This window comes from Schistocerca nitens, chromosome 2 (assembly GCF_023898315.1).
Source record: "Schistocerca nitens isolate TAMUIC-IGC-003100 chromosome 2, iqSchNite1.1, whole genome shotgun sequence".
Taxonomy (NCBI): Eukaryota; Metazoa; Arthropoda; class Insecta; order Orthoptera; family Acrididae; genus Schistocerca; species Schistocerca nitens.
The window spans coordinates 741,292,089-741,309,305 of NC_064615.1; the positions used below are offsets into that span (position 1 = coordinate 741,292,089).

The 17,217-nt window shown below is 40.0% G+C and overlaps 1 protein-coding gene across 1 annotated transcript in view; it reads right to left on the reverse strand.

Moving 5' to 3' along the window:
• The window catches only part of LOC126236959 (cubilin), a 1,328,660-nt gene that overhangs the window by 43,449 nt on the left and 1,267,994 nt on the right, over positions 1-17,217 (reverse strand). Inside the window, exon 14 of the mRNA XM_049946657.1 lies at positions 15,306-15,487. Within this exon, the coding sequence (XP_049802614.1) occupies positions 15,306-15,487 (182 nt within the window). The remainder of the gene's footprint in view (positions 1-15,305; positions 15,488-17,217) is intronic.

The following is a 17,217-nucleotide window of genomic DNA, read 5'->3' on the forward strand; positions in this document are numbered from 1 at the left end:
TGGGCTGACATTCCCCAAGAAAGCTTCCAGCACTTGACTGAACATATGCCTGCGAGAGTGGAAGCTGTCATCAAGGCTAAAGGTGGGCCAACACCATACTGAATTCCAGCATTACCGATGGAGGGCGGCACGAGCTTGTATGTCATTTTGAGCCAGGTGTATAGATACTTTTGACCACATAGTGTTTCTTCTCTTTGTTTATTTAACTTAGATGCACAGTATTTCTGAAAGAAAATAGTATTTTGCCAGCTATCAACATAGCCAATTATTTGTTTCCTAATTCCAACAGTGGTAGTCATAGTAAATGTACATGTAGTAATAACCATGTATTGTAAGTGAATTTTTATACAGTATTGAGTATGGAGTAATATAATTGCTTAACAGGGGCGTAATTCAAGAAACTTGTAAAAATAATTCTTGAAAATACAAAATGGGAAAATTGGTATCAAAGAAGAATGGGATTCATTCAGGCATAGGGATAATTGTGCATAATGAAGAAAACTTCTGCAAATGTAGCAATCAACAATACAAAAATCTAAGCAACAATTAAAATTTCAGTATTGCATGTTTTGGAACCTGAGAGGGGGAGTGAAATAAATAAATAAAATAAAGTCAATAGGTGTAATTTAAACTAGATAAGGAGCTTACATGCTGAAATATTACTATGGGATACACTGTCACACATGGTACTGTGTGTAAATTGCCCATTACCATACTTGCTTTCATCTATTTTATAAATGATTTCTGTTCCTATATATTTTTCATACATCTCTCTTGACCCTGGAATTTGAGACATGTGCCATTATTTCTTACTTATGTCTGTAAAAAGCATAAAACTGTTTCTTTGAAAGTAATGTTGCATACTATATATGGATCTGTTATTCGTGGCATGTCTTGCTCCTTCACTTGCTTTAAATATTAACTTTTGTAGAAACTCTGATAAGCAGAACAACTGAGTGCTATGTCCATAATATAGAATTCTTAGTTTCATTGGGGTATTGTTTTTGAGAGTGCCAGCTAATGTGGTATTAACATAACATTGTTGGAAAATATAAGTGAACTATGTTCTGTTTATGCATCCCAAGAGACTTAAGAAGAGAAATAGCTCTCAGCTTTAGAAAATATTCTACAAAAAATAATAATCAATAACTACAAATGATAGACATGGAGAGAAAGCAGAGATTCTGAAGATTATAGCTTGTCTGAAGGTTTACTGAAATTACCTTGCATTTTGGTTTTATAAAAATTTCATACCAGCTCACAAATAAAAATTGTGTAAAATAATACAGTGGCAGAAGAGAAGACATTGAGCAGTGAGAAAGAAGCATACATATCAGATGCAAATGAAGGAGGGTAGTTTCATCCCTGAAATTTAGAGAAACAGTTGGAGTGAGGAAGAGTATTGCATATGTTGTTACTAATGAAATACAGTGGTTGGACAAAAATGTGTAAATACCTTGCGAAGTTCATGCTTGAACTTAAATGCAGATGCTAGCCGAGCCTGCAGGTTGTGCTTTTGTACTTAACTGTGAACGACATCTGTCCAATGTCCTCATATTGCAGGTGTCAGTCATGTTCAGAAACAGTGCTCTGTGTAGAAGTGAGTGCCTTATGCAGGAGCTATGTAGATTTGAACATGTGCAAATTGTTGGTGTTTGTATGGTGGGTGATTCAGTAATCAAGGTAACCGAAGTGTTTGGTGTTTCTAAAAGCACCATATTAAAGACTTTTACCACATACATGGAAAGCAGAAAAACATAATCCATCTGTAACACCTATTTTCAACCTATTTTGTATCTGTGTCGATATTTCTATGTCAAATTGTAGGGTTGCTTATGTAGAGTGTTGTATCTGTCGTGGAAATTTTTGACTACGTATACATATTTCAGTTATGTGAACTTTTGAACAATGTTATTTAAACTGTGCTTGTGAATTTAAATAAGTATTGGAATGATTGTTATATAATGTATTTAAATGACTTGGTCCATAATCATGGAACATAGGGTTGAATGTAAAAGATGTGGGGAAGCGCCCCACAGCTACAGAAGTAGCCTGGCAGAGTGGAAAACATGATCAGTGCACAAGTGGTAACTGATCCTTTGTGAGGGGCAAGGAGTCCGTGCTGAGCGGTGCTGTGGTTAACATCTCGGTAGCAGTAGCAGATTGTAGTGGCTCGTATGCTTGGAGTTGTGAGGCCAGAAGAGCTTGAGAGCAGTGTTTATGGGCCTCGGGTGCTGCATTTGGATATTATTATCATGGCATGGTTTTTGGCCCTGTAAAAATATAATTATGATGCCAAGATGTTCTGTAACAGGGCAAAGCCAATAGTCCTGCCATGACTGCATCGCTACCATACTAACAGCCACTGCAAATTATGCCACCAGTTCCACCAGCCTTCCACTAAATTCTTTATATTTGGCACTCTGTAAATGTACCAGGTATTGTGAAATTTGGTTGATTTTAATAATAATTGTGGTGTTACTAAAAACTCTATCTTACGCCCATGATTATCCCAAATCACAAACCTGGACAGGAATCCTATCCTAGTGAATTTAATTCCAAGTGTCCTAATTTACTATGGGAAGACTTACTTGGCAGCTGTAAAAATAGCTATGATTGCTTGCTAATGTGTGGAGCTATAATGCTTAAGGTTCAGTTTTATAATTTGAGAAATACTCCACTTGCAATACAATTTTAAATCACTCTGCAGTTATTTTCTTAAACAATCTGCCTTACTTGAAAAGCTGCCTGAAAATTGTAAATTTAATCTGTGATGAAGAAGATTATTAATTATTGCATTTATCCACTTTGATCAGAATTACAAAGTTTTATCAGTGTCCATTTCATGGAAAGTGTTTGAACTTTAGTTTAATGTTGTGTTGGCATTTACACAGCCAACTATATTTTGATTTGGTTAAAATACTGCTTAACAAAGCACAGTTGTTATTTAAAGAGTTTGAGTTTATTGTGCTTTACATAATTAATAGTGAAACAAAGCAAAGGTTCCTTCAGAGCCAGTGTAGTTAGAGTTGCATTTTGTTCAATTGCTTCAAACCAGGTTTAAGAAAGGCATATTTACTGTGTTAGCTATTCTTATGCAAGTTGATTAATGCACAGGCGTGAAGACCCTGTACTAAGCAACGAAGTTATAAGAGTATGATCATTAACAGATACCCTGATTTAAATGAGAATCATTTCATGCTCTTCCCTGTTTAGTATTGCTACTAGTCTCACGTGTGTTGATAATTGGTTCTATAAACTGTTGCATTTAGTTCATTTAAGGCACATATTGTTGAGAGGGATGTGTTACTATTTGCTATCTCATTGGTGATTTGTTTGCCTGATTTTCAAACTAATGGTACATTTGTCTGCAAGGTTAGGTTATTGTGTTGTAGTGTGCACGGCTGTGTGTTTAGAGTTTTTGTGTGTCAAGGAAGGTTAGGTTAGCCTTAGCACTGCCTTCTGCTTTATTATATTGCTTGACACAAGACTGCCTAATTAGGCTGGTGACCAATTTCAATATGTAATGTTACAAAGTGCTTTTGTGCTGGGAGAAAATATGTTCCTGACTCACCTGTTTACTGTTAGTTATACTTTACTGGAGTGTTTTGGAAATGAATCCCAGTTTGATTGTTCTGTTTTCATTAGGTTATCTCACAGTCACATATCAAAAATTCCTTGCAGAGGTATAATGTTAGCATTGATTGTCTTGTAAGGTGGTCACTGTTACCATTAGACACCAAGTCACATATGGATGAAAATATGTGATGGGTGTTTGTGACAGACTGTCATTGAAGAGGATTGTGACGAAAAGTAAGAGGACAACAGCTGCAAAAGTCACTGCAGAACTGAATGTCACACTCATGAAGGCTGTTAGCACCAAACCAACATGAAGGGTGCTCCCCAAGCAGGGAATTTCAGGGTGACCTGGATCTCCAAAACCACACGTTAGTCATGCAAATGCCCCTAACAAGAAAACTTGGTGGAAAACCCGTAAAACCTGGCCTGAGGAGCAGTGGAAGAAAATAATTTTGTGGGATGAGGTTTGATGAACATTGTTTTCAACTCCTGGCTAAGTTTATATCTCAAGAGTGAAACCTGGCAGGAGTTCAGTGTTGATTTGGGCAGCCATACCATTGTATTCCATGGGCCTCAGGGTACTCTGCAAGGCTACATTACCGCCAAGGCTTATGTGACCACTTTGGCTGGTCAGATCTATCCAATAGTACAATGTTTGTCCCCAAATGGTGTTGTTGTGTTCCAAGGGACTAGGGCACCTGCTCACACATTTCGCATTAACCAGGACTGGTTTTGTGAGCATGAGGATGAATTGCCACATCTCTCATCACCAGATCTCAATACTATTGAGTCTTTGTGGTCTACTTTGGAGAGAAGGTTGTGTAGTTGCTATTCCATTCATCATTGTCTGAACTTGCCACTATTTTTCAGGAAGAATGGTATCAAATTCCCTTGAAAACTGTACAGGACCTGTATGTACCCATTCAGTGATGATTGGAGGCTGTTTTAAATGCCAGTGGTTTTTCTACATTGTATTAGGCATGGTAATGTGTTGTGTTTTTGGTGTTTCCATATTTTTGTCCATCCTCTGTGAATCTTTTAAGGGCAAGCATATTGTCTTTGAGTGATACAGCAACTATTATTGAGTAGAACAAGTTATTTAATTCAATTACAGCTACAAAACATTATGGCTATTTATTACAGAGCTGCAGAGTTACTCATAACTATACGAATCATTTTGCAACTTTGACTGAAATAAATAATCGGGTTTAAAAGTCAATTGTGTTTTCAACACATTTAGGGCCATGCCATTTTGCTGATATTAACCACTCCCAGCCCTCTCTCTGGGTGCCCCTGACGCCTGCAGCTTTCTTTCAGTTCTTTGCTCTTCTTCAGTTCCTACCCTTTTGTAAGTCTCCCTAATTTCTTGAGTAGTTATAAAAACAACAATACTTTATTTGATAGTGACCACTGAGTATCTTGCTATCTTCAAGGAATAAATTAATTTGTTTTCTTTTGTACTTCTGTGGAGTCCCTTTACCAAATTCTTGGGCTTCTTCATCTTCCTTGCGTTCTTTCTGTCTCCCTCTCTCTCCTCTACTCTTTGCCCTACTCTCTGTCTTGTTCTGAGGTACATTTGCTTTCATTTTTATTGGCGGGGTCTGTCCTTGGATTTCTTTCCACCATCCCAGCCATCCATCCTCTATGGATCTCTGCAACCTTCTATCAAGTTGCTCCCCACCTCCCCTTCATCTATCATGTTTCTGTGACATACAGCCACCAACTGCAATCACATTTTCCCCAACAATATACCAGAAGTTTATCTCCATCTGTGTACTACAAACTATCTTGCTTTGATTAAAGAATGGGAGTTCAAAAGCTTTTTTAACTTTTGTCAGCTGATCTTCCATTCAACAGTTTACTGTAATAAGGCAATGCCTGTCTTTTCCAGTTGTTTATTTACTGTGTGAGAATTGAACTATTCAAATAAATAAAGTGTAACTGTTTTCTAAAAATTATGTTGGATAAGTATGTACTAATGATAAGACTTAGAGTGGAAGGCTAAATGGATTATGGTTTTTAAAAAGTAATAGAGTAACATAAAATGCAACAAATGCTTGGAAATAGTGCAACCTCTGGAAAACTATTGACGTGTACTTAATTTATTTTAAGGATTACATTTCTTGTGGTACATGACATCTTCTGGTTTGCATTTGCCCTATGAAAGATTTTATAGAAAAATCGTTATGAAAATAAGGCAATGGAATTTGTTAGTAATGTAGGGGTAACAGGATGACTGAGATTATATGACCAAAATGATAATGTTATGGATACTGTTCATGTTGGTATAAACATAGCAGTTTTTGAGAAATAATGCCCTTGTAGACCCTAATTATGTAAAAATGGTGAGAACTACAGCAGAAGGTTATAAAAACAATGACCTGTTCCTGAATACAAACAAAATAAAATTTTTCTATCTTAAACATTATGTTGTTGAATAGGAAACAACCAGTTTTTCTAAAAATTGTACATATATAAGAGCCAATCAAAAAGTTTCCATACAAAGACTGTACAGTCCAGAATAAGTATGCCAGTCAGGTAGAATTGCCCAGAGCATTAAGGCAATGCACAAAGATGAAAATAACCATTTGATAAAACACTGCATTTTGCTGCATGGAGAGAACCGCCTAACTGCCTGCAGCACATCCTCATCAAACAGGAGTTGTGGACCCTTCAAGGTCTTTTTAAGAGAGCGAAGGTGTGGTAATCACATGGGAGAGATTGGGGCTATAGGGCAGGTGCTTGAATGTGTCCCACTTGAGTTGGTGTAACTTTTGCATTATGACATTTGAAATATGGGGACATGTGTTCTGAAGCAGCAGCACCTCTTGGCACACCATTCCTCAGTGGAGGTTTTCAATGGACATCTATAAGTGTTTGTCCTACAGCTTCCAAGAAAAGAATAAAAGCACATTGATTGTGTTTGTACATATCTGGTAATATCTTCACCATAGTTCAAATTTCCACATTTACCACATGCATATTGGAAAGACACAAATACCACATTAATCCCTTGACAACATGTCAGTGCTTGCATATCCAAATCGAACTCACACTATGTTGCATATACACTGCAGCAATGCACTCAAATGGAAAGTTTTTGATCAACTCTTATACATGTCACCAGATCAACACTTAAATCTCAGTTAAATAATGTGCAGGTCATTCAGCTATCGTTCTCACACTGTGGTAACATTTTTCATACGTAGAGAATTCCCAGAATAGAATACAAATACACAAATCTAGTAAGCTAAGTGTTAAGTACAATAAGCTGAAATACTGACACAGAGGACAAACACAACAATATGACAAAATATTTGCAGCATATTGTAATTAGCTTACTAAAGAGCTGAAAGAGAATTGCACAGATATTTTCAAGAGACAGATGTTAGTGCTGTGAAAACTCGCTACTTTGCTGGAAATGTAGGAGACTGTTGAGGAGAAAATGTGAAAACTACAAACAATTTGCATTCCTTATAACTAAACACAAAATCAAAATTGTAGTAAAGAGAAGGTCTCTGCTCTAGAAGCCAAATCAAATAAATACACAACATAATTCAGCCCTGTAACACACACACACACACACACACACACACACACACACACACACACACACGAGAGAGAGAGAGAGAGAGAGAGAGAGAGAGAGAGAGAGAGAGAGAGAGATTACACGTCTACAGACTTGGTGGTTATAGGCATGGTATTTGTAAACTAATGATTTATGTTTTACTTGAACTGTGAGGTTCAAGTTGCTACTTATCATGAAGATGGCAGTGCAAATTTTCTGTAGTGTGTTATCGTGACAAAATTCTCTTGACTTATGTCTCCAGTTAAGAGTCCTAATTTTTGCCTTCAAATATTAACTAATATTTACATCTGAACCGGGCATATCAGTCTTTTCCCTTGAACTGACTCATATTATTATCCTTAAATTGTGCTTGTAAAAATACAAGTATCCATTAAGAAAATTAAACAACTCAGGTAACATACTTTATTTGTAGCCCCTAGTAGATTTGCTACATGTTGTAACTGCCTCTTATCTATTACCGTGGCCCACTGGAAGGTATATAGGTTACCATTTGTGGTAATAAAGTGACCCACATGTCACCTAGTAAAAGTCATTCGTTACATGGGAAAAAACAGTTTTCAGTTATCAGAGCAGCTGTTTAAGGCAGTTCTCAAAGACATCAGGCAAGGGGAGGGACAAGTCCTGCCCACAGATTTAACCTAAAAGAGTCATGAGAGACATATCTGTGAAAATGGCTGCACTTGAGGATGAAGTTTGCCATGAACTGGAGTAGGCTCATTGTAGCTCTCTCTCAGAACAATATATCTGGGAGATCATGAATATTGCAATGCAAAAACTCAATATTAGGTGCTCTGAGCTAATAAATAAAGTGTCAGTTGAGGCAGTACAGTGTTTAAGGCAATGAATTCACATACATGGGAGTAGGATTCAAATCTGTCAGATTTAGGGACCTCATGGTTTTCCTATACCGATTAATGTAAATGCTGGGTAGGTTCTAAGAAAAGAACACATCTGGTTTTCTTCACCACCACTGTACTATCTGAATTTGCATTCTGGTTCTAATCACCTCATTGTTGATGGACTGCCAGACCTTCCCTCCTCCAAAATAAGACCTATAAAATGTACAATCGCTTCAAAAATGGATAGCTACAGTCAAAAAAACAGAGATCTAAAATTAGAATATAAATCCTGGCTACAGAATATGCTCTTGTGGTAAAAAAAAGATATCCAGAGTTAGTCTCAGAAAGTCAGTGCAGCTTACTGTTGCAATTGTTGAATGATAAATTCAGGCAAGTATAACAGCCAATTGTCTGTAATGTTTGGACTGTTTAAAAAATAATGCAGCTTACTTTGTGCCCTGGTTTATTCATTCAAATGAGACATGGGTCCACGACTTTGTGTCAGAAACTAAACGGTAGTCAAAGCAGTGGATCTAAGTATTGCATCGAAAATGGTGGAGTTGAGGCCATTGCAGAAAATATTTTCTTGGATGAAGACACTGGCTATAATATTTCAAGCTGTGCCCTATTGTATAAACTGCAGAAGAATGCTGACAATTAGATGGGTAGACCGAATAACTAAAGAAAGGAAGGAATATTAGAGTTTAGTGTTCATGGACAACGAGGTCATTAGTTACAGAGAACACAAGATCCTATTGGGAATGGTAAATAAGTGTGTCCTTTCAAAGGATCCATCCCCTCATATGTCTTGTAACTAACAAATAGGTAAGAAAAATGTTATCCTTTGAAAGGCTCGCATAGGTGGTATGGTGGAACGAGAAATTAAGGGATTTAATGTACAGATTGTTGGAATGTTTGGTGTATTCACCATATTTGGTGTCGTTTGAATTCAACAGAGTACCTATGGCAGTAAAACTCTTAGATTTCAGAGAAAAGGTCATGGTACCAATAGCAATAGATCGGTGTTTTGTTTTTTTTGTAGTCTTCAGTTTGAAAGCTGGTTTTCCTTGTAGCTCTTTAAAGTTAGCCTATCCCGTGCAAGTCTGGTCAGCTGCTACCAAACCTGCATCCACTTGGAACCTTGATCTCAGTCCACGGTTTTTACGTCCCTCCCCCGCCACATCACTTCCCGCCAGTATCAAAGTAACTATTCCTTGGCGCCTCAAGATGTGCCGCCATTAGTTTCTTTCCTCCGTGATTCCATGAATTACTCGCACCTGTTATTAGTTACTCGATTACCCATCTAATCTTCAACGTTCTTCTGTAGTACCACATCTAAAATACTTCGTTGTCTTCGTGTCTGTACTGTTCTATCGTCCACGTTTCTACATAAGGAAATAAGGAAAGTGCTGTACTGTGATAAATGATTTAATTCTTGAACAGTTCTCATTCTCTCTCTTCACTCTCATTTTATTTCAAAATGATCTGGTGTTACGTAATATTTACCACACTGTAGCTGTATCTCATACCACAGTTAGGTTAGTGTCCACCAACATTCTTTTCCCTATAATGTGAAACACAGTCGCATCAGTCCCTTTTACTGGTATGTGTCTGTAATAACACGTTTCCCGGCATCGTCTTTACTTTTCGACATCTTCAGATATTTTTCTGCCCAAACAACAAAACTCGTTTACTAGCTTCAGTGTCTCATTTCGTAATTTAATTCCTTCAGCATCACCTGTGTTATCTGTCTTGACACAGTTACCTTTGCTTTACTTTCATTTATCTTCATCTTGTAACTTATTTTTAAAATACTGCCCATTTCGTTTATCTGATCTTACAAATTTTTTGCTGTCTGCCAGAATTAGTGTCATCAGGAAGCTTTCAACCTTTCATTTTTCATACTGAATTTGGGGACTAATTCTCTTCCCAGATTTCTCATTAGTTTCCTTTACTACCTACTCTAAATGCAGACTGAATAACATCTGGGTAGATTGTCACTCTTACAACTGCAGTCTGATTTCTGTACTAGCTGCCGACAAAATTGCATTTCTTGTGTTTTTGTATATCTTCCAGGATCGCACTTTTGCCATAAAATTTACTGAGGAAAAAAGTTGGACACAGTGATTTGACCTAAAAGGGAACAACGTTGAGAGACAAGTATATTTTTACAGAAAATATTTCATTACTAGACCGAGAGAGATTCACATCACCCCATAAGAGAAAGCCAAGAAGGCCAAGGTCGATTCGTTCCACATTTCTCTCCAGTTGAAGCTGTGGTACGCCTGTTATCACAGGTGTCTACGAGATGTTACACTGTAGTCTCTCCTTGGACGACAGGTCATTGGGCAACATCAGCCTTTAATAATGCGTTCTATGCAATGGTAGTGAATCTGTACATCAGATCGGAGGAGCTGGACTAAAGTCTTCCTTGGGCCTCCCAGTTGTAGGCTCACCGTGCTATCCCTAAATTAATTAAAGGCATTACCAAGATACTAGATTCAACAAGTCTATGGCTGATTCCCTGTTCCATTCAAATGGGCTAGCCATCCTTCTCCAATGGCCCCTACATCAATTTGAAGTTAAAACCCTTACCTTCGTCCATTTTTGTGTCGAGCTCAGGGACTACCAAATTCTTTTACGTCACCATATTTATTCTTCTAGAAAACGCAACACCATATCCGCTATAGATAAACACCTGTCCAAAGGAAATCTGTAGGAAGGAGGTATCAGAGAGTATCAGTATATAAATCATAAGACGAAATGGTCGGGCACATGGGAAGGAACTGACAGTGGCCGAGAGAGCAGCGCGCTGACCGTGTGCCTTTCCATATCCGCATCCTGTAGGCTGGGGATGACACGGCGGTCGTCGGTACCATTGGGCCTTGAAGGCCTGTTTGGAAGGAGTTCGTTTTATTTAAGTAATCACCGAAAGCGATTTAGGACTGCAATGAAGAATTTTAATGGGCGTGCAGGATTTGAACCTTGCTGTACCCGTATATTAGCGCAGTGGTTAATAACCACTTATCAACAGGAAGAAAATGAGATTTCATTCCGTGAGTTCTTTATCAGGCAATCGAAAGAGTTGACAAGAAAGCCATGTTCATATCGTTTTCACCCTACAAACTTATGCTACTTCCCTATATATTTTCCTGACGTATAAAACAATTTATGGCGACGGTGGGCAATCTTTTGCATATCATTGATAAAGAACTTCTGCTCCAGCTGTCTTAATTATCGTCTCACTTTCTCCTCATAGTCTGCAAACCGCTGAGAAGATAGCCCATTATTAGTTGTGGAAGAGCCATATAAGGACTGTGCGGTGGATACTCAAAAATCAAATTTGTCAATAGTTATATAATTTTCATTGAAGTGGGTGGAGCATCTTTGTCGTTCAGTAAATCCAGGTTGCAATTCAGTTTACCACATCGTGTGTTTAGAATTCCTCTTCCTAGTTTTTTCAACGTTCGGTGTATATGTTTGTCATGGCTCGCGTCACGAACTGACCATTATAAGATTTTTGCTGACCCAAAAGACTGACTGTAACGTTCTTAGAATGAAAATCAGGTGACTGGTGGGATAATCTTTCTCTCATCATCAGTAATATAGTGATGAACAAAGCGACTAACTTCGACTAAGTACAGGAAGAAGAGCATGACAACTGAAACATTTTGTGGTTCTTACGGTTGACAGGAAGAAATCTGTGTAACCAAGCACAGAAATTTCGATAATCCGAACTAGGTTTGTCATGAAAAACAATTCATGAAACATAAAAAGCGTTTCGATGATTTAATGTTTATGAATCATTGATATTCTTTAAGTGTCCCTTCCACTTTTTGCACATTTTATCGGTTACTACATACTCAGATCACAATATAGTACCGAGCGAGGTGGCGCAGTGGTTAGACACTGGACTCGCATTCGGGAGGACGACGGTTCAATCCCTCGTCCGGCCATCCTGATTTAGGTTTTCCGTGATTTCCCTAAATCGCTCCAGGCAAATGCCGGGATGGTTCCTTTCAAAGGGCACGGCCGACTTCCTTCCCTAATCCGATGAGACCGATGACCTCGCTGTCTGGTCTCCTTCCCCAAAACAACCAACCAACCAACCAGAATATAGTAGTGAAGAAGAGTGTGCTGAAGTTTAAGACATGAGACAGGAAGACTCAATATGCAAAGAAGTGGGATACGAAAGTGCTAAGGAATGACGAGATACGCTTGAAGTTCTCTCACAGAAGTTGGAAAGAAAAACATAGGTACAAAAAAGATGACTGCGAAGAAACCATGGGTAACAGAAGAAATACTTCAGTTGATCGATGAAATGAGGAAGTAAAAAAGTGTTCTGGGAAACTCATGAATATAGAAATACAAGTCGCAGAGGAATGAAATAAATCGGAAATGCAGGGAAGCTAAGACGAAATGGCTGTAAGAAAAATGAGAAGAAATAAAAAAAGAAATTATTGCCGGAAGAACAGATTCAGCATACAGGAAATCAAAACAGTCTTCGGCGACATTAAAAGCAAGGGTGGTAACATTCAGAGTGCAACGGGAATTAAATGCAGAGGAGAGAGCGGATGGGTCGAGAGAATACATTGAAACCCTCTACGGGAGGAATGTTTGTCTGATGTGATAAAAGAAGAAACAGGAGTCGATTTAGAAGAGATAGGGGATCCAGTATTAGAATCAGAATTGAAAAGAACTTTGGAGGACTTAAGATCAAGTAAGGCAGAAGGAATAGATAATATTCCATCAGAATTTCTAAAATCACTGGCGAAGTGGCAACAAAACGGCTATTCACGTTGGTGTATGAGTCTGGCGACTTTCGGAAAAATATCCATACAATTCCTAAGACTGCAAGAGCTGACAAGTGCGAGAACTGTCGCACAATCAGCTTAACACCTCATGCGTCCAAGTTGCTGACAAGAATAATATATATGAATGGAAAAGAAAATTGATGATGTGCTAGATGACGATCAGTTTAGCTTTAGAAAAGGTAAAGGCACGAGAGAGGCATTCTGACGTTGCGGTTGATAATGGAAGCAAGACTAAAAAAAATCAAGACATGTTCATAAGATTTGTCGACCTGGAGAAAGCGTTCGACAAATTAAAATGGTGCAAGAAGTTCGAAATTCGAGTGCATGACCAAGAACGAAGTGTTCCGATTAAAAAGGGTGTAAGACAGGGATGTAGTCTTTCGCCCCTATTGTTCAATCTGTACATCGAAGAAGCAATGACGGAAATAAAAGAAAGGTTCAGGAATGGAATTAAAATTCATGGTGAAAGTACCTGTGACATTGCTATCCTGAGTGAAAGTGAAGAAGAATTACATGATCTGCTAAATGGAACGATGAACAGTCTAATGCAGAGTTTGGACTGAGAGTAAATCAAAGAAATACAAAAGTAATGAGAAACTTAACATCAGGATTGATGGTCACGAAATAGATGAAGTTAAGGAATTCCACTACCTAGGCAGTAAAATAACCAAAAGCAGACTAGCAATAGGAAAAAGGGCATTTCTGGCCCAGAGAAATCTGCTAGTATCAAACATAGGCCTTAATTTGAGGAATTCTACTACCTAGGCGGTAAAATAACCAAAAGCAGACTAGCAATAGCAAAAAGGGCATTTCTGGCCAAGAGAAATCTGCTAGTATCAAACATAGGCCTTAATCTGAGAAAGAAATTTTTGAGAATGTACGTCTGGAGTACAGCATTGTATGATAGTGAAACCACAACTGTGAGAAAACCGGAACAAAAGAGTATCGAAACATTTGAGATGTGGCGCTACAGATGAATGTTGAAAATTAGGCGTACTGATAAGGTCAAGAATAAGGAGGTTCTGAACAGAATCGGAGAGGGAAGAAATATGTGCAAAACACTGATAAAGAGAAGGGACACGATGACAGGACATGTATTACGACATAAGGGAATCACTTCCATAGTACTAGAGGGAGCTGTAGAGGACAAAAACTGTAGAGGAAGACAGATATTGCAATACATCCAGCAAGTAATTGAGGACGCAGGTTGCAAATGCTACTCTGATATGAAGAGGTTGGCACAGAAGAGGAATTCGTGGCGGGCCGCATCAAACAAGTCAGAAGACTCATGACAAAAAGAAAAAAATTACAGACTCTTCTGGTACTCTTTTCCTGATCGTATCCACTGTTTTCTTTGCCATGCGAATCACCTTACCAGTCCCGAAACAGACGGAACCATTGCATAAAGTGGCGGCGGCGTCTTGAAGCAACTTTTCAACAAGTTCCATGATGGCGCGTAAGAGACATGTTGAAACGCTGCTCGCAAGGCGATGCTGCCATCTGAGAAGGCCTCGGTGAAATTCGTCGGGAAAGCTTGCATTCTGATTATTTTCTCACAGAACCGCCACTCCTAATATTCTGTCTACAAATTGTCAAAATATAACATCGTATCTTTGGTTTCTGTTCTCCTCACAGAATACGAAACATTGTTCCCGCAGTTCACAGACTTCCCGTAACTAACTGTGCCTAAGTAAGTTGTTTCTCAGGCAGTCGTCAATTACTTTCCTTATGGCAGTCGTAGTAGATGGACCTGTTCGTATGTGGTGAACCCAAACTCCGCCGACAAAATATCGGAATTGTTCAGGAATGTTTTCTTAGCATTTTGGTATAATTTGTGAATTAATCACATTGTTGCCCCAGTTACCTTTGTTTCTGTGAAAATACATTCAAAAGCCTGCAATGTACGAGTACACACACCAGAAAGACGAAACAAAGGCAGAGTAATGCAACAGCTCTCAGACAAATGGAAAGTGTTGTGTAGTGCTGCCCTCGCTGTGGGATAAGCTCAGCATAGAGTCCTTTTGCCGCTCTTCCATTGCATTCAGTGAATTCGTATTTGACAAATATTCGTCAATATACGTTTCCATATTACTCTGTGTCAGTGGTGATGTGCAACTATTTCTGCCAGTAAAACAAACAAGACAGAACCGATCAGTGCCAAACAAAAGTTGGAGGACAAAGAATAAAGTGGGCAATGCTGTTGTGAACAGAAAGTACCGTGAGGGAATGGAACAAGTTTCTTTCCAAAGAAGAAAGCGCATACTGCCGACATCTGTACAGTTTGGCTGACATTTTTAGTACAGTACAGATACAAAGATAAATAACAGTAAGAAATCAAACTGCAGTTACTCTGTAACGAGGCACTAAATTCCCCTGAAGTAAACCCGCAGATTCCATTCTCATTCTCCAATGTGAGTAGGAGCTGATGTTCCAAACAGGAGGCACGCCCAGTGGGTCGGGGGAGAACAGGCGGGCAGTACTCACAGCCAGCCTCGTCGGAGCGGTCGTTGGCGCCGCAGTTGGGTTCGCGGTTGCAGCGCAGGCGGCTGGCGATGCAGAAGTTGGAGGCGGCGCACGAGAACTGGTCGCAGGCGCCGCTGTCCAGCACCTCCGTCCACACCGCCCGGAAGCCCTCGGCGCCCACAGCCTTGTCGGCGGAGATGAAGCTGCAACAAGGCCACACCTCCCCGTCACTGCCAACCAAATGTAACTAATCAGTAATCCTTTCAAACGCACAGTTGTCGATACTGTTCGTGAAGCTTGCAAAAATATGAAGAAATCGTTAGGAGTTGGTGAAATTCAGTCCACAAATAGCTGGGGTGGCCATCATCCATATCTTCGGAAGCATAAAATTTATGAAACTGATAATACGAGAACAGAGTAATTAACTCAGACGAATATTTAACGCTAATGAAGATACAATAATTGTCGATACAGAAAACTGCGCCCAGTCACCTTTGAAATATTTGTTTATACCCTTAAATTAGTTTTCGTGCCTTCTCTGGCTCATCTTCAGGTGAAGCAAACAGAAGATGCATCTTTATTTTGGTAGCGTCTTGCTGGGCACTGGCTTGCGGCAATATGGGTACCATTTGTACTTCCAAAGAGAAGATGGCAAGTGGCGTAACTCGATTTCCCAAAAACTTTGCTCAGTGGAATAGGGGTCAAAATAAGCGAACCCGTGTCTCGGCTTACCCGCAGAAGATCGAGCATTTCTGAGAATACGATGGTCTAAGTTTTCTAGGTAATTTATGTACTTTTTAGCCAGAAAACAATCTAACCGCAGCAGCAGCACAGTGGCTACCGCCACGGCTTCACTTTGACGCCCGTGTTCGAGACCCAATTATTATTTCTGCTTTTGTTTTTCATTTACCTACCTATGTCCGTAGAAGACTACTGCACGAATGTTTTCCAGTGTATATTGAAATACAGTTGCCCTTATTCGTTTACCAATTGTATGTCTGCTTAGTAAAAGATTTTTTTGAAAAAAAGAGAAAAGAAAAAAAGCAAGAAATGAATGGAAAATAATTTGAAATCGTTTTCGGTGCAATCCCTGTAGTGCATCTTGATCCATAATCAACTACAAGCGTTAGTTTTCGGAAAGATGATCCGTTATGAAATACACTCCTGGAAATGGAAAAAAGAACACATTGACACCGGTGTGTCAGACCCACCATACTTGCTCCGGACACTGCGAGAGGGCTGTACAAGCAATGATCACACGCACGGCACAGCGGACACACCAGGAACCGCGGTGTTGGCCGTCGAATGGCGCTAGCTGCGCAGCATTTGTGCACCGCCGCCGTCAGTGTCAGCCAGTTTGCCGTGGCATACGGAGCTCCATCGCAGTCTTTAGCACTGGTAGCATGCCGCGACAGCGTGGACGTGAACCGTATGTGCAGTTGACGGACTTTGAGCGAGGGCGTATAGTGGGCATGCGGGAGGCCGGGTGGACGTACCGCCGAATTGCTCAACACATGGGGCGTGAGGTCTCCACAGTACATCGATGTTGTCGCCAGTGGTCGGCGGAAGGTGCACGTGCCCGTCGACCTGGGACCGGACCGCAGCGACGCACGGATGCACGCCAAGACCGTAGGATCCTACGCAGTGCCGCAGGGGACCGCACCGCCACTTCCCAGCAAATTAGGGACACTGTTGCTCCTGGGGTATCGGCGAGGACCATTCGCAACCGTCTCCATGAAGCTGGGCTACGGTCCCGCACACCGTTAGGCCGTCTTCCGCTCACGCCCCAACATCGTGCAGCCCGCCTCCAGTGGTGTCGCGACAGGCGTGAATGGAGGGACGAATGGAGACGTGTCGTCTTCAGCGATGAGAGTCGCTTCTGCCTTGGTGCCAATGATGGTCGTATGCATGTTTGGCGCCGTGCAGGTGAGCG